This window comes from Cyprinodon tularosa, unplaced genomic scaffold, assembly GCF_016077235.1.
Source record: "Cyprinodon tularosa strain WSP-4 unplaced genomic scaffold, ASM1607723v1 ctg8, whole genome shotgun sequence".
Lineage (NCBI taxonomy): Eukaryota > Metazoa > Chordata > Actinopteri > Cyprinodontiformes > Cyprinodontidae > Cyprinodon > Cyprinodon tularosa.
The window spans coordinates 3,470,284-3,494,499 of NW_024039562.1; the positions used below are offsets into that span (position 1 = coordinate 3,470,284).

The 24,216-nt window shown below is 38.9% G+C and overlaps 1 protein-coding gene across 4 annotated transcripts in view; it reads left to right on the forward strand.

The window, feature by feature from the left end:
* The window catches only part of plxnd1 (plexin D1), a 114,503-nt gene extending 91,278 nt beyond the window's left edge, over positions 1 to 23,225 (forward strand). For 3 of the 4 annotated variants that reach the window (XM_038271345.1, XM_038271346.1, XM_038271344.1), the window contains exons 25-36: positions 2,185 to 2,383; positions 2,458 to 2,604; positions 2,695 to 2,851; positions 3,209 to 3,312; positions 9,415 to 9,478; positions 10,735 to 10,769; positions 13,378 to 13,482; positions 14,452 to 14,615; positions 14,714 to 14,861; positions 20,246 to 20,386; positions 20,511 to 20,585; positions 22,297 to 23,225. In XM_038271345.1, the coding sequence (XP_038127273.1) occupies positions 2,185 to 2,383; positions 2,458 to 2,604; positions 2,695 to 2,851; positions 3,209 to 3,312; positions 9,415 to 9,478; positions 10,735 to 10,769; positions 13,378 to 13,482; positions 14,452 to 14,615; positions 14,714 to 14,861; positions 20,246 to 20,386; positions 20,511 to 20,585; positions 22,297 to 22,413 (1,456 nt within the window). In that variant the 3' untranslated portion in view covers positions 22,414 to 23,225. The remainder of the gene's footprint in view (positions 1 to 2,184; positions 2,384 to 2,457; positions 2,605 to 2,694; positions 2,852 to 3,208; positions 3,313 to 9,414; positions 9,479 to 10,734; positions 10,770 to 13,377; positions 13,483 to 14,451; positions 14,616 to 14,713; positions 14,862 to 20,245; positions 20,387 to 20,510; positions 20,586 to 22,296) is intronic. The other variant, XM_038271347.1, reaches the window with a different exon arrangement.
* The last annotated feature ends 991 nt before the right edge of the window (positions 23,226 to 24,216 follow it).

Genomic DNA, 24,216 nt, shown 5'->3' on the forward strand with positions numbered 1-24,216 from the left:
AGAAAGAGGAACCAGGTTTATCTTGCCATTATGCACAGTTAGCAGGATGATAAGTAAGGGAAATTAAATCTCCTAAAGCTCACAGCTTGAGAGCTGCGCCAGATATTGGATCATGAAGTGTTTGTAAAAAAAAAAAAAAAGAAGCCAAGTTATTTATTGGGAATGTCAGGAAAAAGCCTTTTTTGTTCTACAATCATAAATGCAAACAGCTGATTAAAATTGCATCCTTTTGTCAAATCGGTCTAAAAAAATTGATTTTTACCCAGAAAACTCTCCAGGTAAGCTTGGTTTAAAGCAAAAGACGAAAACTTGGAAGAGCAGCTCATGGCCATGGTAGGTATGGTGAAAGATCTGTGATGCTGTGGGCTTTTCCCTCTTCAGTACCTAGTTCAAGGAACCTCAGCTTACACTTTGAAATGGAAAAAGAAAATTTGGGGGCATTTGGTAGGAAAAAAAAAAACATTTATCAAGACTGAAGTTCTGTACAAAATTAAAAAACAACAACAAAGGTACCGCCAATTTGTCTCACCTATGGTCTTCATAGACAATATTGTTGCAACAGGATATTATATTTCAGGACATATGTTTGAAATGCCATTAAGGGTTGTGAAATTTCGAACAGTAAATATTATTCCTACCTTTATTTTTCTGATATAAAATCTAAACTACATTGCTCTGTCTGAAGGTTAAAGCAGACCATTAAAAATGACTTAGCCTTTTGTTTGGAGTTGACCTTTGCAAAGTGGCCACTTATACAGCTCAGCCACCACTGACAGACTCAGACAAACACTAACAGAGGGAGCTGTCTGGGGATTCAAACACAATAGGTCATCTGCTAAGCTATAGTAAGCCATAAGAGAACCAGACATTTAATACATATAGATACATGTACGTCCTTTTCTATATTTAAACATACATAGGTATGTACCTTATTGTAAACTAAGCAGACTCTTCTTTACCTTAACAATAAAGATGCTCGTAGCAGGCTTTACCAACTTGCAGATTTCTTTGAGGTTTGAGGCGCTGGTAATGATTTTAACAATTATTTTTATTTCCTATAAACTGTAAGTCTCATAAGACAAATAAAGGGCTGCAGCTTCTTTAATAGTTCGTTTTAAGTCTGGATTAAACTAACTATGTGGTCATAAGTGGGTCCCCTAATGTTTATCCAATTGAAAAAAAAAAGAAATTATCAAAGAATAAACTGCATAATTGCCTTCATTGACCGAAAATGATTGGAGTTTTTCCTCATACATTTTAACCTGCTGGTTAGAGAGCCGTAAAAAAATGGCTAATTGACTGGTGCACGTTTTTTCCCACAACAGCTAGACAAGTAAAATTGTTAATAATGACCTAGTTCCAGGGTTAGTGGAATTTTAACCACTTCTGGGGCATTCTTTAGTTTTTCTGACTGACATTGTTCTTTTTTATTCGCTCTGCTCTCTGCGTCGTTCCTCTGAAAAGCAGTTTGTCACATTAGCTGCCTTGCAGCAAGAAGATATCAACAGAAAAGAAGGTGATGAAAACAATGGACGTTCTTTTTTAGCTAAGGCATGATAAAAATAAGGGCAACAAAAAAAGAAAATATTTGCCTTAAGTAAGAAACTCCTGCTGAATGCCAGATGTTACTCTGTTTTTCTCAAACAAATTATTTATGACAACATGTAAAATGCTTCTACCGCGCTTAGTGTTGTGTTTTCTATTTTTGCTGCACAAACACACACACATGCTCACACAGGCAGAAACAGGTCAAGTCAATATTGAGGTAAACTAAATAATTGTTGAGGTTTTCCAATGTTAGGCAGTCACCGTGAATCAGAAAGAATTTCCAGAGGCAGACCGCATCCCTGTCCCTGCACAGCGTCAGCACTTACTGACTGATGGAGCCTCTTCCTGCTGGATTAAAGAGGCTTTGTTAGGGAAAATCCCCTGGCCGTAGCTCTGGACACTGACTCAGACACTCCCTGCTTTAGATCAGATCTTTTTTTGGCTCTGCAGTCACAGGTGCAGTGGGCTGAGCAAAATCTTGTTTTGGTTCCCGTGATTTATTATTTTTAAATCTCCTCTGACCACAAATTGATGGACCATATTTGCACAACTGTGTTTTTGTGGGTTTTTTAGGGAGGGAGGGGTCTTTTTGTGTGTCCTCTGCTAATCGTTTTCTGACCCCCACCTCTCCTTCAGATGCAGCCTGGCATCCTTGCTCACCATCGCCCTCCATGGCAAACTGGAATATTATACCAGCATCATGAAAGACCTGCTGGTGGATCTGATTGATGCTTCAGCTTCTAAGAACCCCAAACTGATGCTGCGGCGCACAGAGTCCGTCGTGGAGAAGATGCTGACCAACTGGATGTCCATCTGTATGTTCAGCTACCTGAAAGTAAGGATCAAAAGGAATGCTGAGAGGGGATTTGATTCAAAGAAAGATTTGCTGACTTGAGTCTTATTTTCTAGGAAACGGTGGGCGAGCCTTTTTTCCTGCTTCTTTGTGCAATCAAGCAGCAGATCAACAAGGGCTCAATAGACGTCCTCACAGGGAAAGCCCGCTACACCCTCAACGAGGAGTGGCTTCTCCGTGAGAACATTGAGGCCAAGCCACAGGTCCCAGAACTCCGACACTTGCTGCTCATTTTTCACCAAACAATCCATTCAGTTTAAGTGACACACTTTTTGTTTATTTTTGGTCTGCAGAACATCAACGTGTCCTTCCAGGGCTGTGGCATGGACTCGCTGTCAGTCAGGGTCATGAACACTGACACGATCTGCCAAGTTAAAGAAAAAATTATTGAAGCCTTTTATAAAAACCTGCCTTTCTCTCAGTGGCCTCGAGCGGAGGATGTGGACCTGGGTAAGAACACATTTCCTCTGATTATTTCCATCCTTTCCCCTCCTCAAGCTCTCCAAGATATAGTAATCTCCTTTGCAAAAAGGTCAATTCTTCTCATGAAGCCCAACTAACCTGAGGCTGCAATATAATAAATGACAAAATGCATTGAGGAGAGTGTACAGTCATAATCACAAAGAGTTATTGCTTTCAGAGGCTGCAGAGCCTGCAGAGCTGATTTGATTAATGGCCTGAGAATATTTCCACAGGTCAAGACATAGAGCTGAAGCATGGCTGCCATTTGTCTCGCCTATTCTTCTCCAAATTTAAAAATGAAATTGTCTCAGATTTCCACCTTCTTCATCCCATTCCTCCTTACAGAGTGGTTTGACTCAGGGAGCAACAGCAAGCTCCTGCAGGATCTGGACAACTCCTCAGTGATGGAGGATGGTCGAAAGAAACTCAACACAGTCTTCCATTACCAGGTGGGCGTGTTTGTGTGTGGTTGTGTGTGTATGTGGGCACGGCAGCTAATGTGGGTAATGTTACATTAGTGGTCTGTTAAAGGAGAAAATTCAATGGAAATTATATTTCTGGGCTTCCTTTGGTTTGTTTGCAGCACTGTTAGCTGCCGTTTTGCAAGGGCCACTTCTATATGCCGTGCTGGTCAAAAATTTACATGCACTTGTCGTTTAAACCGCTTATTTGTCAGACTGGAATTACAGAACAACACAAAACATCAGTTAGGCTAAAAAAAGCAAGAGCCTGGTGCAGAATTTACATTTATTGCAGATTGTCTTTCATTTATACAGGATCAGAAATATAAATGTGCTTCATTTATATACACACACACCTCCATGATATTTAGCTAAAGGTCTCTTAACCAAAGCCTTTTTTTTTGTATCCAATTACAACGTCCTGTCTTGATTCTAGTTGGGTATATGAGCTCTCTGTATGTCAGAAACGCTAGAGCTCATTTAAATCATCACAGTTTGGTTTAGACATATTTCATACGGAATAAAACCAAAGTGATCACAGATGGCAAATGTTAGCAGACTATATCCAGTTCTAAAGCAGCTTGCTGTGTTTTTGAGATCATTATCCTCCTGAAAAACCCAGCTGCTTTCAGTCATCTGATTACTTTCTACAGGAGAAGCTGACATATTTGTCAGTCCTCCTCCTTCATTGTGCCTTACTGTATTTACCACAGAGGAAGTGTGTATGAAAGCAGACCCTTAGAATGATGCTGCTACCGCCATGCATGAGTGAAAGCCTCGTCTTGGCATTTTTTTCTATCACGGTGTTTAAATGTCTTAATCTTTATTTTGTCTGATTATAGACTTTTCTCCAGAATGTGTTTGGCTTGTCTTTGCATATTTCCGTTGAGCTTGAAGGTTTTGGTTTAGGAGCGGCGAGTTTTAGTCTACGTTGTTTTAAAATTCACTTTACAGCAGATTGTGACATCAGTTTTTAGATTTTGACAGATAGTAACCCTGGTTTGTTGTTCCTGGGTCATTCTGGGACATTGTAACCAATTTGTTTTTGTCTGGGGGTTAAATTTGTATTCACCCTCACCTCAGCTCTTATATCTATATAAAATCTATATAAAATCTATATAAAATCAGTCAGAATTAAATGTGTTTATTTTTTAACAAGACCATTTTTTTTTTGCTTTTTTTTTTTTTTTTTGCAAAAAAACAAAACTTCGATGTGGTTAAGGCAGAACTTTTCATGGGATAGTTTAATATTTCATATGCATTTAGGTAGAGCAGGTTGAAAACAAATTTCCATAGAAATGCAATATTGTGCCACAGGACTATTTCTTTTGTTTTTATTTTATGTCACCTGACCAACACAATATAATATCAAATGCATCTGTAAACTTCTGACCAGAAACCCAGCTGACCATTTCTTTGTGACTTTCAGTTTTAACATTACGAACTTGTTTATTAACTCGACATCATACCAGAGGTCAAGGTTAGACATGGGAGTGTACGTGAGTGTATTATTCCATGTGTATGTGAGTCACAACAGAGGAAGAAATGCTTATAGATCTTGTAAGGTTCATGCTTAAAGGTCAGTAAAACAAGCAGCCTGATGTAAACAGGGTTAGGCATTTCCCACTTCCATGAACATAACTGCCACATGCGCTATGGGGGAAAAATATCTTAAACTCATGCTTCTGTTGAGCTTCTGACTTTACTGTAATTGGCTGTCATACCTTGACGATTTCGCCAGCGTATGCCTGACGTACGTCAAATCTGGCAAAAACTCTGGCTTGCATTGGATAAGTTACGGGTAAGCTGAAGCATGCTAAAGCACACGTTGACATAAGGCAAGTACGTCGGGAAATTGCCATATATCAGCGTATGCTCATACATGAGGCATAAGTTACAGGTAAGTTATCTGATCGTGACATAGGTTAAGTGTAAGTTACTCATAAGTCGTGGTGTCAAGCTTATCTAAAACCTATGAGCAGTAGACGAGTTGTTAAAAAAAAGGGGGGGTGGATTATTTTTTTTTTTTATTTATTTATTTTTTTGGAAGTATACATAGCCTAATTAATATATAATATTAACCTAAAGCAATATGCATGGTATGGTTGTTACATGTTAGGTATGGCAGTCATTGAGCCTGACCAAGGAACCTTACTGTAGAACTGCAGTTAGTCCCTGGACTGGCATGGCTATCATTGCCCCTACATAGTTAGGGACAAATCTACCACTGGGATCAGCTTCATAGTCATGGTAGGCCACTTCTTGGATTTTATTGACACTTGCTGCTCATTTTTCACCAAACTGTTGATGAGAGGAGACGAGAAGAGAAGCTATTGAAGGAACCTTTAAAATTTGACCAAAAAAAAGTGTTTAAAAAAAATAAATGAAAAAAATATATAATTAAATTGAAATGTGTCTTAGAGTTCACAAAGTTATTGTTCTCCACACATCCCATACTGCTGAGTTCTGTATTGTGGCATTTTAAAACAAGTTTGTAAAGAAGAGCCAGTACCATTGCAGCCATGCAAAATTCTGCAGGCAACTGTTAGGACAGCTCAGAGACAGCACTGGGGGGATATTTCATAGTTGGGATATTAAAGAAATATTGTCCAAATATGTTATAAATATGAAATATGTTAATTATAATTCCGGATGTGTGACTCTTTAAATGACAAATTAGATTACGCCATTTGAGATATCTCGAAATGCAGTTTGACTGTAATTAAAGATATCTTGAATTATTATTTTTCCCTACACATAATATAAAAATATAAAACATCATTAAGGGCAATCAAAATTTAGTAAATAATGTTTTTGTCTATTTTATTAAACTTTCTGTATCTCTATAATGGGTCTGTATTATGAGTTGTCTTCTCAATTCAGAGGGCCCCATGCCTGTCTTTGCCTAGGGCCCCAAATTCCCTAAATCCGCCCCTGCTTTGATTCTCTCCAGGTTTCCTCTGTCGTGCCGAGAATTACCTCCCCTGTCAAGGGAGCACGCATCGCCCTAAACTCATGTCCATTGATGAGAAAACAGTTTTAAAAATAAATGAAAACGGACATTTTAAACATATTCTTACTTTTTTCATATCTCCTATATGGGATACTTGGATGCCTTAAAATTGATCGTTTTGGTGGATAGATAAATTAGAATTAATAGGATTTTACTTGTATGGAGACACATTTCATGCGATGTGCTTCAGTCAGTCTGCGTGAATAAATTCTCTGCTCAGTGAATGGTGATTCCTGATTTTGCTATCAACACCATTCTAGATCATTTCTGACACTTTATTTGTTAAACTTAGAACCTGGAACCTGCCGAAGATTCCCTCCTCCCTTTATTTTCGCATTTATTATCCCAGACTTATGAAGTTCATACCACAATCACAAAGAACAGGTTTGATTATGTGGGGAAACTTGCATAATTGTAAACATATTATTTCTCAAACTGAGCAGGGGAGGGAGATCTTGGCAACTTAGAACCTGGAACCTGCGGAAGATTCCCTCCCTCCTTATTTTCACATTCCCTCAAATTGGCCGTGATGCTGTTCAGAACAGCGCAGGCTGTGCACTACTCGTAGCCTTCCAAATGTTAAAAGGGCAATATTATTGCCATTACCATTAATATATAATAGAAATGCACACATTCAGTGATGAAATGTCACAGGGGACGGTATGGGGGGATGGTCATTTAAGAAGGGGGATGATTTTTACGTTTTTTTTAAGAAAACCCCCCTCAGCTCGAGTACTGCGTATGAGTAACTTGTGCATAACTATATGTAACTTATCAAGAACTTACCTCCAACGCCTATCAACGTATTTGACATGTTCCAGATGAGCGCTGAACATGTTTCTAACTTACAGCTACTGTTTAATGGTGTCTTGGCAACATTTTGGTATAAAAGTGGGTTCACAGGAGTAAACAGCCAGTACTCCTCTAGACTTCATCCCCATCATAGGGTGTGTCATGGTGAGCGTGATGGATCCTCCCTGCGTTCACCCCTACGACCAATAAACTCTCTTGCAGACATAACGCTGAATCTGCCGCGTCTGCAAACCTTCTTTCTTTCTTTTTCTTTTCATTATTTCATCTTTTTTTTTTAGCAGGCAGTAAACAGCAGCTAGGTTGATACCGGGCAATCAAAGACATCATTTTATGCAGACTGGACGCCTCCAGGCACATTGCTGCCCCCCTCAGGAAGCTGGCTTTTGCATCATTTCATGGGCATTACGCTGCTGTGCGTTATGCATAAGTTAGGCGGTCGTTGGCATAAGTTCTAGACTCGTTATTAATACTTTATGTATACGCTCAAAACTGATAAGATACATAGAAAGTTCAGCGTATGTCAGCATTTTAGGAGATTCTGGGACGTCAGGCACACACTGGCTAAATCCTCAAGGTGTGACAGGGGCTTCAGAGAGTGGAAATTGTTGGGACATGTTAAATCTGGGGTAATATTTTAGTTTGGCAGAAACAGTGAAAGCAGACTCAGCAGACACCGTATGTAAATAATTACATTGAAGGTCAACCTTTGAACTAAAACAGCCATAAGCAAAACTTAACTGAGGTGATTCATTCAGTTTTGACCCTTAGTTTCTGTTAATTACTTTTGATCAGCATGTCTTTTAAGTCGTTGAAAAACAATATTCTCTCATTCATTTGAATTTTAGAGATCAATAAAGCTATAAATAAAAGTTTACAGTGGAAGAAAATTTGTACATGCTTTTAATGTATTCAAATACGGATGTTGCCTTCTATTAACACCTAAAGTTAAAACCCAGATATCAAAGTGAAACCCTGTTTCATGGTTTTCATGAAACTAAAATAATTTGTTTTGATGGACAGATTAACATAATATGGCTTTTCAAGTTAGGAACAATCTTTTTCTGCAACTACAAACATTTCCTCTAAAAGATGCTTGTCATAACTTAATGTGTGACTGTTTAATATAAAGCAAACGATCAAATTTAGATTGTAAATAATCAACATCAATATCCTGTCAATGTCTCCTTTGTTTAACATTTCTGCTCCTCTACCTTAATATATTAATTATATTTTTATATCTGTTATTTGAGTGAATGAAAAACTACAAATGCACCAACCAGTATTTTGTTGGCCATGTTTAAACACCAGTTTCTCTAAAGCTTTAACCCCCAAATTAACATTTTGAAAATATGCTTAAAATATGAGATCTCTGAAGGTTTACCAACATTTCCACATCTGGCCTGTTTTTTGACATTGAAAACTAAAAGTGGCAAAATAAAGCAAGTTCTTTTTAATAGATGGAGTAATGGAAATAGTTATTGGATTACCGCATCAAGTACTAACTATGCGTATAATTTCACTAAAACAGACAAAAGTAAATCTGGAATGTGTAAAACTTTGTTGTTTTTTTATACAATGCTGCTGATTTCGTTATCATCATGAAGATCATAGAAGTTGTCTAGAATTAAGCTCTTGAATTAAATTCTTGTGTTTGCATTTTTATCATTATATCTGCCCATCAATAAAGGTACAAGGAATACTGGAATGGAATAAAACATGATGTTATCATTTCGTTTTCTAATCAGGCAGTGACAACAGAAAGCTTTTAAAGATACTTCTCTGTCATCATGAAAGCCACCGTGTCTGTCTGTGTGTTTATGTCTGCGATGATTTGTGCATAATTAAACAAACCCTCCGGTTCCCCTCGACCTTTGAACTGTTACCTGCACTTTTGGTAAGTGTTGTACTGAGTTTTGCTGGGTGGTTGGAACGGAGCTGTGAGAGCAACGAGCCGGAGCTAGTACTAACAGTTTGGGTTCACTGGCAAAGCTGCTCAATCCATTTCACTGCAGGTTGACTTTAATGAGCCAAACCAGGCCTCTGTGAAACCGGCCACCGCTCCGGGTGCACGCAAGACCAACACGCATACACAAACATACAAACACTTGCAGCGCCGAGCGACATGTTGCCCTCCAGGGCGTTCTTAATGACACTGTTTTGGTGCACCCAAGCTAACCCCTGACCTCACGCCCTTTGGCCTCTCTCGCCTTTCTTTGCCCCCACCCCCTCATCCTTCTTCTCCTCCTTATTCCCCGCTTTACTAGATCCCTGAGGGTGCTTCGCTGGCCATGAGCATGAAAGACAAGAAAGAATGCACCCTGGAGAGAGGTAGGTAACCTTCAAACACACCCACTCTCTGTCACTTTGTCATGCACACTCACCCGAATGTGGAAAGGTGCACTCACATACTCAATCACTTGGAAACAGCACATGCTTAGGTGATCACCAAAACATGATCCGCTCATGTAAACATACGTGAAACCAAGCACCCCCCCCTCCCCTCATCCATGAAAAGACTGATATCTAAATACCCTCCCGTCTAATAAATCACAACAGGAAGTCTAACAACAGTAACTCATTGAAAGCGTTATTTTTTCCCCCCTACATGTTCTGGATGTAATCCATTAGCAGCTGTCAGACTGTCGGGGAAAAATGTGACACAATTTGGCCCGTTGTCCAGCATCCGCCGAGCTTCGCCTGTTGACAGATGAGTTTACATCGAGCCGTTAATGGGCTCCTGTGCTCGCTGTCCGGGGCCCACCTTACATAATCAGCTCCAGACCAGAGCTGGGTTCTCTTCAGGTTCTGTCCATCAAAGATGTTTCTCTCCATTCACGCGGTGCCAAAAATAGGCTCAAGCATACCAGACCTGGCTCCTGCCTCAAAGCGTCAAGGGGGTGCTATGAGCTTGTAGTGCTCCCTGGCTAATCTGAAACACTGTCCTGGCTGTCTGTGATCAGTGCTGAGGGTCTGGACTGTGGCCTGCTGGATGAGAGCATTTCTGGCAGAGTGGGCTGTAATGAGAAAACACACACCATGAAGGTGGCTGTTTGTGAGTGAGTGAGGATGTCTCAGCCTCTCTTTGTTTTAGCGTCTGTGCCATGCACAATAGATTGACTATATTTGTCTTTGAGCTTGTGTTTAAACACGAGTCTACAATCATCCCTGCTCTCATATCTGTTCATGCGTGTGCATGAATATGTTTTGTGTTGAGATCTATAAATAAACCAGCTAGATTTAATTCTTTTGTTCCCATCGTTGGCCGAGCTTTACCATCTCATTACAGCGGCTCCACAACCAGTCTCAAACTCCGTGCATCCCTCTCCCGTAATCTCTCCTTTCTCTCTCTCCCTTTGCTCGTAATCTTTCTCTTTCATTCTCTCAGACAGCTTCCCTCCCCTTCGGGCTCACAGTCCATCCTAATCACTTTCTTCTTTTTGCGTTCTTTTACTCTCCTGTCAGTCTTTTTTGTCTTACTTGTATCCCTCATTCTTCTATGTGCCTCAATTGTTTTTAGCTTGTTAAAGTCTACACCATCCTAATTGCATTTTTTAAATATAGTATGTTTTTTTGTCTTTATTTAGTTAAGGATCTGGACACAGAGAAATATGTGCACTTGGTGAGTATTTCTGTATAAGTAATTAGACTAAATTTGAAGAGTTTTTCCTGTGGGCAGCCCAGTGGCATGCCTGATGATGGAGAGAGTAGAGGGGGGGTTTGGGAAAGGAGGTGAGAGGGAAAGCTGCTGAGAGGACATGACAGCGCTAATGCTGCTTAAGCTCTTTCATAAACGTCAGCTAAGATATGGGCCCTTTGACTTTAATATAATGAGTTTCTTGGAATACAATTTGCCGGGTGAACGGTTAGTTTTACAGGAAAGTTCTGGAGTGGAGGAGCTGGAACATAAAGGGATAGTTTAGGGTTGTTTAAGTTAGGTTCTGTTAAAAGGTTATTCATACATTTTATCCATGCAGTGATAACTCTGTTGATGTTGTTATTTGGTAAAAATCCAGATTAGTGGAGGCTGGAGCTAACAGCTAGTTAGCATTGAGCATTGAGACTAAACAGTTAACCAAAAAATATCAAAGCAGCTTCTGATTAGGATGTTTTTTTTTTTTTTAAACAATCATAATTTTTTAATTGAGTGGTTATTTATACAGATGTAGAAAATCATACAGTAAACCCCGAAAATTACCATTTTTGTGAATTTTTGCAAAAAACCCAGCCCTCAGTAATTAAAAAAAAAACCCTATACAACCCTGTACCCGCTCCCGAGAGGGACCGCCTATTAAACGCGTGTGAGAGAATGCACGAGCCCATTTCTGCTTGTGCACGCTCTACTTAACAGTTGCAGTTTGCATCGCTCATACACACTTACTTTTCAAAAGGATATTTGCAATTTCTCCACTATGTCAGACTCACCACCGGTAAGTGAAAATAGGGACGAGCTCATAGGATGGCCTTACATAAACATATCACTAGAAAGATTGACAATTAGGAGGACCACTTATTTTGAACATCCTCCGCTATACGTTTAATTTTCCAGTTTGGAATGCCGACTGGGGACAGAAGAATTCTGTAAGAACTTTTCAGTTCAAAAAACATCCAAATGATGTCAAAATGGTCCAGAGATATGCCTTATGAAATGTTGATATATTTAAGTTAAAAGGAAAATTTCCTTAAAAATCTCTTTAATGGTTTTACAAATATAAACATAGACTTAGTTTAGATAAGTTTGAAAAGCAAAACAAGGAGCGAAAGGAGCTGTGCTCCAATGTTGGACCTTTCAGTTATTAGCACAGCGTCCTTAGCAGAGGAGATACACACACAGCTTCCAGGGTAGAAATGAAATACAAGTACCAGACTTTTCATATGTACCAGAGATTGTTTGTTGTTCTTATAAAAACAATGATATCTCTTTTATTGTTTAGTGGCTGCCACTCCAGAACAAAGTGGTTCTGGTTAGAGGTTAAAATCCTTGTTACTGTCAGACTACAGAATTTATGTAAACATGTTGACATATTTACTGCTACTCTCAATTATTAGACACAAAATAAACAGTAATAAAGAGGGGTATTTTTTGCCTTACATTGACAGCTCTATGTCTCACATGAAGAGATAAGTAAATCCATGCTAAATTAACCGTCTTTAGGTTGATTGTCATTAATCTTGAGCCTAAGATTAAATCACTTTTAAACCAGGAAGCCTACTTGCTCTAAAACTGTTCAAAATGTAAATATAAAGTATAAAGCTGCGTTTGTTATAACCTTTATATTGAGTCATGTCTATGAGATATATGTGTAGCCTTAGTGATGAAATACGGTTTGACGCTCAGTATGATGTAATGCATTTGTAAGGGTAAAACCACTCTGTCTAATTGTGATTGAGACATAAATGAAATATCTAAATCTGCTTGATTATTTTTTAAAATATACTCATGTCTAAATGAGGTATAAAAAAATTTAAGGTTTCATTTAATTGTTTCATAAAGGACATGTTTTCAGAATCATGTTGCTTTAAGTTAACTCATTTATACTTCAAAAACCAAAGTGTTCAACTATAAAAGCCACCAAAACTTGAATTAAAATACTGTGCATACCACGCTATGTAATTTAAAAGAAAAGATTAAAGCAGCATACGTGATTTTAAATGTCCTAAAATTAGTTTGTGAAATGGTTGTGTTTCTGATCATTACATAAAAAAGGCTCTCCAGGGGCATGGGAGAATAAACTATGATATCAAGGTTTGTGGGGTTTGGTTTGACAGCAGAAGCTGATAAAACAAGATATTGCTTGATTTTAGATATCTAGTTCTAAAGTGCTTAATGTCTTAGTCTAGTCAGTTTAATTCCAAACTAATCTGGAGTTACACTGAATAAAGACCCAGTTATTAACTAAAATGTTAACCATATATAATTATTTAACAAACCCCTTACTCAATGAAATGCTTAAGTATTTATTTGAAAAAAAATCATATAATCTAGTTTACTAAAAACAAAAAAAAAACAGCAAGGAAGAAAAAGTCCCTGAGAATTTCCTAACCTCTTTGGACTTCCCTAGTTCTGTTTGTCATCTAATGCTCCAAAAATACCCTGCATGTGTATCTGGATCATGTGACTCTTGCAAGAATGAGAAAAAAAATTCCAGTTCACAACTCATGCAGATTAAACACAGAGGCATGTTCACTTAGGTCCTTACTGCTGTAACCTTTGACCTCTGGTTTTCCAGGTTTTACCTCATGATGAGCTAATAGAGACCAAGAAGTCACACAGACACAGCCATCGCAAGAAAGTGCTGCCGGAAATCTATCTGACCCGCCTTCTATCTACAAAGGTAACCAGAAGCAAACTGTTGCCAACTTTGAAGTGAGGTCGAACATGAAGTCAAAACTAAGTTTAGTCAAAAATAGTTTTACTCCTTAAACCTTTTTTTCACACTTTTACAACTTTAACTTAATTTGGTGGAATTTAAATTCACATTTTTATTCCAGCCATCTTTTTTCTCTACCCTATAGAGCCAACTTCTGCAAAAATCACTGCTTCTAGTCTCTTTACCTAAGGCTTTAGCAGCTGTGCACACCTAAAGATGGACATTATACCTAATCTCTCTCTTGTTGGATGTGTCTGAACATCAATTTTGATCAATTTTTGCCAAAGGTCCAGTTCATTTCATTATATAGATATTCTTTGATCTAACTCATCATAGCTCTGGCTTCATGTTTAGGGCTATTATTCAGCTGGAAGATAAACAACAAGAACCAAGAGACCATGTGGCATATAGCTGAAAAAGATGTGTAATTTCAGTCTTATTTGATGCTCTCCTTTATGGGCTTTTTAGTTCAGATGACAGACATGTCTTGTCTCTTTCCTTTGCTTGCTGCAATGTTCAAAGCTTAAGATATTGTTTTGTAATCTAACCCTTCTTTAATCTTCCACTAAACTTTCTTCCTGTCTAGTGAGTTCCTTACTGCTCGAAAAAACCCTCCAAGGCTTTCCTGCAGAATTAAACTATACAGATGTAATCTTGGTAATCATAAGGTGATTTCTAGAGGAAACAGGTTCATTTTGTTTGTGTATCAGACTGAAAGTGGCTGAATACAAATGCATGCCACACTTTCCCATGTGTTTGTTTATTAAATAAAACTGAAGCCTCCATTATTTTTCTTCTTCCATATAGTTGTGTTCTTCTTTGTTTGTCTAACATAAGAATCCGGTAAATTACACTAAAGTTTGTACTTGTGGCAAACTGTCTAAAGGTTCAAAGGGTATGAATACTTGATGTGAATGCCCTTTACCTCCACAGGGAACTCTTCAGAAGTTCCTCGATGACCTCTTCCTGGCAATCCTCAGCATCCCTCCAGACCGTCCACCTCTGGCCATCAAATACTTTTTCGACTTCCTTGAGGAGCAAGCTGACAAACGCGGCATCACAGACCCAGACACCCTGCACATCTGGAAAACAAATAGGTAGTCTACTAAGCACTTTGATTTAAGACCCCATTGGTCTGCTTTTGTCCATGGGTGAAAGTCTTTAAAAAAATGATTCCCTCCTTATGTCTGTGCAGCTTACCTCTGCGTTTCTGGGTGAACATCCTGAAGAACCCCCAGTTTGTTTTTGATATTGATAAGACGGATCACATGGACGCCTGTCTGTCTGTCATCGCCCAGGCTTTCATTGATGCCTGCTCCATTTCTGATCTGCAGCTAGGAAAGGTGAGGCTCTCATTCACAGAGCTAGTATTAGCAGCTGCTGTGGAAAAAGAAACATGCTCAGACATGCATCTTCTCAACTTGCAAATTATTAGCTTTGGGCATGTTGGAAGATAAAGTGATTTCCTCCTGTTTATTCAACCTGAGACACCGTAGTTTAGAGTCTTACTGTAAGCCTGTTTTTATTTTTTTATTTGGGGGGGAGCAGGGGGGAGTGTGTATAAGGTCAAATCCATTAAGGAGAAAGTTCACAGGATATAAACTAGATTAGAAAGCAGTTTTAAATGATAGCATGTAATGCTGCGGAATGAATTGTAGTTGCAATATAATCACAATTTAGGAAATACAATTTTCAAATCACAGAGGCACTCAATTTGTAGTCACAATACGTTTAACAGGAGCAAGACACACTTTTTTTCCCGCAGCTCTTTAGGTGGTGGTAATACGATTAAAGTGGTTATGCTGTCGCACAGAAGGGAAGAGAGGATTCCAGCTAGCACCTAGATCTATGCATTATAGTAGAAGTCAGAACCTTTTCATGCTAATGTTGCAGTAAAGTCCTGCAAAACCTGACTGTGGAGAGGCAGGCTTTCAAGGCAATGAAAATAACTGAAACTTTGTGGTAAAACGTTGACATGCTTGTGCTTAGTGCAGAAGAAAATCGCAATAAAATCACAATATGTGTTGAAATTCATCACAATTCCAATTTTTGGCAAACTCTTAGTAGTGTGTTGTAATAACCAGTAAAAAGGGAGTCATTTTAACCAGTGGCTCAGAAGTAGCATTATCTCTTCTTACTCCCTGAAATCAGATGAAGGAATATATCTGATAGGAAACAGATTAATAAGCCTTAAGTTAAGATGTGCCATTTCATACTACTTTCTGTTTATTATGTACTATACTTTCAGGGTTTCTGCGGGTCATTAAAAATCATTAAAAGTCATTAAATAATTATTTTTTTAATTAAGGCCTTAATTGGCATTAAAATTCATTAAATGTGATTATCATGGCATTTAAAATGCTTTATTTTAAAAATTGTGAAATATATCAGATTTAACTGGTTCCATACAGTATGTTTGCGTGGAACTGCTACAGAAGCTCGAGGCACAGAAAAAGCTAGGGAATGGGAAAATGCAAATTTTAACATAAGTGGCTGGAAAACGAGAAATTCGGGGCATGGCTGCAGCCTGTCGATGGTAAAGATTACGAAGGATTTGGCCGTGTTTATATAAATATATATATGAGAGTAATGGGTACTTATTGATGGCATTAAAATTATTTCTAAGATCATTAAAAGAGCATTAAAAAGAATTAAATTAGAGTTCCTCCTTCCTGTGAAAACCCTGACTTTATTATTGGGAACAATTGTTTTTGCTTTAGTTCTCACATAGAACAGCAAATGCGCCGTCTCTGTCACCTTATAAAGAACTGAGTCATTTCACCTTCTTCACACCTAAACCTTAAATTATTTGTTCTCTAGCCATCAATCATTGTATCTACTGGACCCATTTAGCTTCCCAATAGCCAGTGCCACACACATAGTCACACCTCTTCAGCCCCCCCATCGTGAGCCCTCCTCCTAAGTCCTCAGATTGTCAGCTCCATCTACCTCTCCTCCTGTTATTCCAGCCCACTCGGTTGATCCAAGGTCATAAACACCAAGGATCTCTTTTGGTGCTGCGCGTGAGTTTGTGTGTGAGGGCACAAACATTTATCCATCTCTTTATTTTTAATCTCTCTTTCTATCTGCCTGTCTGCAATGTGCACGTTTGCATGTCAATGTCCTCGCTGCTAACAAATCTGTCTCATCCTTCAGACACCATGACCCTCAGCACGCTCTGCTTCCTGTCTCCTTCTGACTGGCTTCCTCCCTGGAGGGAGCCAAGACTCCTCACATAATGCTCTTTTCTCTGAGAAACAGGCTGATTTATGTGCCTTATCTCAGCAGCAAAACGCAGACGCTTTGCTCAAGTGTGCAAACAGGATAAACCGTGTCCACGGGTGCAAAAGACAAACATAAAACCTTCAAAGATGAGGCATGCGTCTGCAGCTTCCTCATTATAGGATCACATCTGGCTGTGTGTATGGGGAAACCACCAGGTTCAAGGATATGGTCACATGTCCTGCAGGTGAAGGAGAAAAGCAATGTCACGTCTCGTTTTGAGAGCTTCTGACCAGGCGACGGCTACAGGACCAGACAGTAAAGGGTAGAGGATCTGGATAAGCTGGAAACCTAGCAGCAGGAAACTCAGAGTCGGAAGCAGAGTCTTTCTTTCAGTGTATTTGGCGAGATATAAAGCGTACAGGGCTACACAGTCACAGGAGGCTTGGTGGACAGATGGACGAACAGCAGGAAGTGACCTTGTGGACGGGAAGAAAGAGGGTTCCTATTAGAAGGAGCAAATTTGGCTGCAGCCTCTCAGCTCCTCAGCACATTAAACTCAAACAATAAGTGACACAAATCAGTCATGACATGTGGAAATGCTAAGGTGCACTGTAAGCACCTTCAGTCCGGCTGAAAGCAGTAGCTACAAGCCTTTGTGTTCCCTGTCCTACTTTCTCTGTCCCTTTCTTTTCCCCACATTGCACTATGCTCACAGCAGTAGTCGCCACTAAAACCCAAACATGCCTTCAGCCTTTTAGGGCTTCTACTTCTCTTCCTGCTTGAATAAGCACCAGTGTGGGGAGATCTGTTCAGACTGGTGTGCTCTCCAGCTCTGACTGTGATTCCTGTTGTTGTGTAGAAAGGAAAATGTCTCAAGCCTCCATTGTCTTGATTTTTACTGGTTTTGACAGGACCATCAAAAATAAAACAAAGTTTAGATTAACATCTACCTCTGAGGCTACAGAAATTAAGAATGGTTTACCACATACATAGTTTGAAGCTTGAGATTTGCAAAATAGAGTCAGCTTATTCACAAAGGAAAAAAGAAAATAAAAAAATAATATCATCAAAAATAGCACACAGAATATAGAGATACAAATAGAGCTAAGATGGATGCCCCCACCCAAGGTCTTTGCATTTCTGATTTGTGTTTTTTTTTCTTCTTTTTTTTTGGTTTATGCAAAAATGAAAAGAAAAGGGGGGGGGAATATCTCAGCTTGAATACCTTAAACCTTAATAATATAATATCATAATCCTTACGAATTAAGCCTCTGAAAAAAAAAACTTTCAATCCATCACATTAATCTACAAGGATGCAAACATTGTCTATAGACTGCCATTATGGGGAACAGTTGGAATTCAGCGCTTTCATTCAAAAAGGCTAAAAATAAAAGTAAATTTTAAATAAGTAAATTTAAGAATAAGTTAAAGATTACAATTCAATGTCTTTCCCAGTCTTACATAGTGTAACTAATACAGGATTAATTATATTTCAAGGTATCAGTATCAACTTCAAAAATCATAGCTTTGTTCTGAGAAAACTCCAGGCAGTTTCTAAACCTACAACTTTTTAACATAAAAAAGCATTCATTTTATTTCAAGATTATGATACAGAAATTAATAACTGCATTTGTCATTAGCAAAATGATGATGAGATCTTTGGAACAGGTGAGCAATTTGGGAAAGTATATAATAAAGTCCAAAGAGGATCAAGGATTAATCCTTGAAGAATCCCATATGTTTAATTTTGTTATCATTTATACATTTACTGAGGGTATTTTTCTGAAACGTGGTTGCTTTTAAAACTAGATTGGTAAACACTGAATCAACTGCTTCAAAGACAAATGCATATTTAAATGATGGCACACAACCTTTCTGTCTGAAACTATTACATGTATTCTGTTCTTAGACAGGATATACGTTTGGAAAAATAGGTAATTCATAGTATCCTGCTGTGTGAGCAGCTATGAACAGTTTGTAGTGATTACGAATCATCAGTGTGAAGTAGCCTTTCAAGTATGAAGATATGATAACCTCTGGTGTTAGAATAAGGATAATGGTCAAACAAAGTGCCGACTGCGTATTCTTGCTCAACTTGAGCCTGATTGCATGGAGGTGGGTTTCGCAGTAGACCTAACAGCCGGATTGCAAAGATATTTGAAGCACAGCAAGGAGAAGTTATTATCTGGAGGAGGAGAAAAGAAGCAAGCGCACAGAGGATTGGAGATATATGCAGTGATTGTAAATGTAAGAAAGGCTGGCAAAAAAAATTAAACAGCTGGAGATAGAATACCTTAATTATTATTCAGTAAAGGTATAATGGAATAAAAGAGAAAAAAGATCTTCCTTCAAGTTATTATATTTAAAGTTTTATTAAAACTCAATTAGAGCAGATGCAGCATTAAAATTATTTATATTGTTAAATTATGCCTCAGTTTGATTAATCAGCTTGAACAGCCATTTAATCTTATCAGACTGTCGAAGCTGATTCAAGTTTATATAATTAAAGCCTTTAAACAAGAAATAAAAGGGGAAAAATTCTAGAACTGACTATTGAAGAGGTCCAGTGACTTTGTCATAGTGTTTTTTATCATTCTTCCTACATGGTTTGAGTCTGTGCCTTCTTAGGCTGAAGGGTCTTCATAAACCAATGCAAAGTGATGTCATCATTTTTCCACTGTGATTAGAATTTAGACACTGATGTCTGGGATGCTGCCCAATGATTACAACATCCAAATCCATTGAGCAAGCTGTGAGTAGGTTAATTAACTAAAGATGAATGTATTATTCAGTTTTGATTGAAAAAAGAGAAAGTCCACCCACTTGTATGTGTTTTTTTTGTTTTTATCAAATGCATTTAAGAATAACAAAAAGATCTGATCTGTCCCAGGCCCTAAAATGATTTAAAAATCAACTCAAAAGACCAAAAAACACGTGCGAGAATCTAAGAATACCCAACAATTTGGCCTTCTAGAAGTTTCTTTAGCAGCCATAACTTAGTGATGTCCTGTAAAACGTTAAGAAGTCTTTCATATACAGTCTTGCTTAATTAATTTAGTGAGATGAGCTTCATTGGTATTATTATTAATTGATTATTAATTGTTTTTATTACTCTCGTAGAGACACAGGTTCTCTTTAACAAGAGAGTTTTCCATATAGAAAGTTTCCATTTTGGCAGTGCATACTGGCACTGTGAAATCTTTTGCTTGTTTTGTACAAACTGAAATCTCGGAGAAAAGGTCGACTTTCTTTTTACCGTCTGTATTAGTGACACACAATCCTATATTTTTACTCCTCCTTCGCTTCATTTCAGTGCAATTTTAAGTGTGAACTTTTCCATTTGAATAAAGGTGTTGCATCTGTTTTAGGGATAAAAATTAAAGTGGCATAAATCTTCAGTGCAAGTGGGTCAAAGCACTGCAGGTGCAAAGCCCTGCAGAGACACGGTGGCTGCAAAATTAAACGTTTACATCAGTTTTTTGTTTTGTTTTTTTTATTACAGGATTCACCAACTAACAAGCTGCTGTATGCCAAGGAAATCCCTGAGTACAAGAAGAGAGTACAGTGCTACTACAAGCAGATCCAAGAAATGCCCCCTCTCAGTGAGCAGGAGATGAATGCTCACCTCGCTGAGGAGTCAAGAGTAAGTCAAATATTCAAAGGGTTCCTGCTTGTTTTATCTGTCTGGATCTTCAAAAGCCTGTTATGACACTAAAGTCTCATTTTGGAATTTGATCTGACTTGATATGGTGATGTCTGTCTTGCAGAAATACAGAAATGAGTTTAACACCCATCTGGCCTTGACAGAAATCTACAAATATGCCAAGAGATACAGAAACCAGGTGAGAGATTTGTTCCATTGTTCTCTGTTTTTGTGATCCAAGATGTGGATAAGATGTGTTTGGATGTTCATACTGGCCATTCTTCACAGCCTCAATGCTTCCACAGAGCTCACTTGTTGTATTAAGTTTCACTGATAGCTATCAGAGCTTGATGCATCAGTGCTACAGATCTCAGCTGCGATGGGAGATGTAACAGACTGTGGATTGCGTTGCAACTAGTCAATAAATAGAAGCATCTAAAAGCTGTTTTTCTTTTGTTAAAAGGGGAAACAATCAGATCTGGGCTTCCATCCAAGCAGTAGCAGCAGGAATTATTCAGTCTGCTCACTCATGTCTTCTGAGCCCACAGATACCTTTCACTTTAAGCAAACAGCGTGTTGTTTACCTTCTCATGAGCCGACACCCCCATCTGCCTAATGGCGCTGTTAAGTTGCCGCTTCATATCTCTCGTTTTGCTTTGAACTAGCCCTTTTCAGGCTCCCGCTGTCCTCCCCCATGATTCCACGCTGCTACGCCTTATTCTGCAGATAGAGGCTTAGTCAGTGGTGACTTTGCCTTCATGGAGCACCCTCACAATAATGCTGCTTAGCTCTGTCATGCTACTGTACTGACGTGGGCCAGGGGCTTAGACTGTGATTCACAGAGCTCTGTGAATGGCCCCTGATTGCCTATTCTTTTGCCCCGGCTCAGTTCACTCTGCCTGGTAGCACACTGCTGCTAAGAGCCCATAAATCCCACTGACACAGTGACAACTGTTGGGCATGAAAACCAGAGCAGATGTGGGTTTTATAAATATGTGAAGAGCAAGAGCTTTTGTGGTTATAAAGCGTGCATGACGGCAGGGAGAAGAGGCTGAAACACTTCTTTCTTTTCCCTGCTTTCCACTCACAAAAGCATTCATGCCCCTGAAGTTTTTATTTTATTTTATTTCCCCTTTATCCTAACACCCATGGATAAAATCCAGGACAGATAATTTTTTAATAGAATCAATGATTTTCTAATTATCTCTATAAATTCAGCTTTTCTGTAAAGATTTCAAAAGGAGCATTTTTCAATCCATGTTCTGGAAACGGAAAGAGTAAGACAAAACTACAAACCTACAAAGCCTAGACAAGCCATGTGAGGAGGGCAGTAATCATAGAGCCAAGATTGTGGTAACTATGGAGGAGCTACTGAGATTCACCACTCAGGTGGTTAAAAGTCCACTTCACAAATCTAGCATTTTGGTCTCCATGCAAAACATTATTTATGGAAGAAAAGGAAGATTAAATTTCACCCTAAAATATCACATGTGCAGTAGAACATGCTGTAGGAATGTTTTTTTTATTTTTATACAGGATTAGGAAAATTAGCCAGAGTGACAGAAATGTTCTTGGTGCTGGATTAATGATAATACTGGAAGAACATTTGGTAGAAGCTACATCAGAGTTGAGACTAGATTGGAAATGTACTTTTCTTTTAGGGCTGCAACTCTAAACACAAAGCCAGGTCCATCATAGAATGGTTAAGATCAAAGAGTTAGCAGCCGTTCAAAAGACACATTGTGGCTATAATAAAATTTGAAAAAGGACCAATATTTTCCAAGCACTTTATGGGGAAGGAGGTGGTAATTTTATTGCATATCTTTCTGTTTACGTAGGCAGATTTGATTGAATTCTCGACAGCTCCTGAAAGTCATTTTTGTTTTGTTTCTTCTATCTTCGCCGATCAGGTGGTGAACGCTCTGGAGGCCAACCCTACTGCACGTCGCACACAGCTGCACCACAAGTTCGAGCAGGTCATTGCTCTTGTGGAGGACAACATCTACGAGTGCTGCAGTGAAGCTTAAAGCTGTCAATCTCCTCTGCTCCCCACCACTCTTCTTCTGCCAGCTGCCCTCCTCCAAACTACACGGTTTCCAGAGAACGCCACTGAGGAGGAACTGCTCATGTATCTCTCTCCAACTGACTGTTGCAAGAGTGAAAACGGATTTTAATGCTGCCTCTCAAGCGTCATACGCTCACAATGCGTTTCCTAATCTTTTCCCACAACGCAACACAGAATTCCAGCCTAGTTCTGATTTACCTTAGAAGGAATTTGCAGGAGTTCAAAGCGGCAATTTCTGCACAATTAGCCCTGGTGGCCACCTTTAACGCACTGAGCCCTTTTTTTGAAGGGAAGGAGCCTAAGATGCACTGTACTGTAATATAATGTCTATAGCAATATTTATAGATGTGTTATAATGCTTTCAAGTGGCCTGTCCATCAGGATTAGCAGTGCCACAATGGACTCCTCCCATCTCCTAAAGCCTGCAACGATCTCAGGTCTGGCTGAAGATGGGCAACAGACTCCCATTGGTGCTTTGAACATTACGTCCCAATGTGCTCTGCAGGCTGATGACAGGTTGACAAGGAGCAGAGGGAAGGCCATAAAAGACTGCCAACAACTAATTCAGATGTTTTAATGTAGCTCACTGGGAAGAGCTGCATCAGTATAATCAGTGTGCTTGTGAATGGATGTAAGAATCTGATCGATTTAAAGAGGGATATTTACATTTAAAGGACAAAAATGTGTGAGCTCAATATAATCTGAGGAGAGACTGTAATCGTGATGCCAAATTATTTGTTTGTGAAATAAATTGCAGGAAATTAAGTATTTTAACAGAGTCTAATAATGCGATTTATTATAGCAGCTGGTGAAGAGCAACTCTCTTAAATGCATTACAGGATTTTAACAACATTTGACAGCCATTACAATCTGGCCTTTTACTCTGCCGCCCACAAATTAGCATCTGGAAGTTCTCAGGAAACACTGTGCATGTTGTCATGATAAAAAGAAAAAAAAAAGTGCAGGAAAAGGTGGTGCGGACATTCAGCTTTGTTTTTATTGCAACACACAAATCCTAACCTTTACACAACAAATAACATATCTCTTTATTAGGGGGGCCACATGCCGAAGGCATGGCCCACCTATTACTATTGCACATATTTATTCCGCGTATTATTATAGTTCTCCTCGTCCCCTAAAACTTCGGCGCGTAACTAGTCCCGCACGGTTTGTCGGATCGGGCCCAGAGTTGGCACACGCGTCGGGACCAATGGTGCGATGCGTGCTTGTATAAAACTTTCTCATTAGTCCGAAGGTTCGCGAATTATTAGCGAAAACGTCGCAAAAAAATCCCATAGGAAATGAATGGGGAGAGGTAAAAAAAAGCATAAAAAACAGCGCTTCACTGTGTCGGCATACATTCACTTAGAAAAACAGTTTAAAGCTCAGTTTGTAGATAAATCCTTCCTCTGCATAAAACTGAAGACGGCATGTTGATAACTGCTACGGTTTTTGTATAATCAGACCTCAAGCGCCACAAAGTTTTAGCAAAATCCACCCTTCTAGAGTGGAGAGACTGAAAAGCTAGAGTGTGAGGCAGCCGTTTTTTTAAGACCCAAAAACATTTTAAACTCGCCCTCACGGCCACATATTTATAGCTAGGGTCACCATTTTTGGTCAGTTTGTAGACTGAAACCTCTGGACCCACACAATGTCTTCGGAATTACGGTAGGATTAATACTTTTCCTTAAAAACCCTCCAGACCGACCTAAAGTTGATCAAAATCAGAGCCGTTTTTCATTGGTTTTGGAGCAGAAGAGGGGAG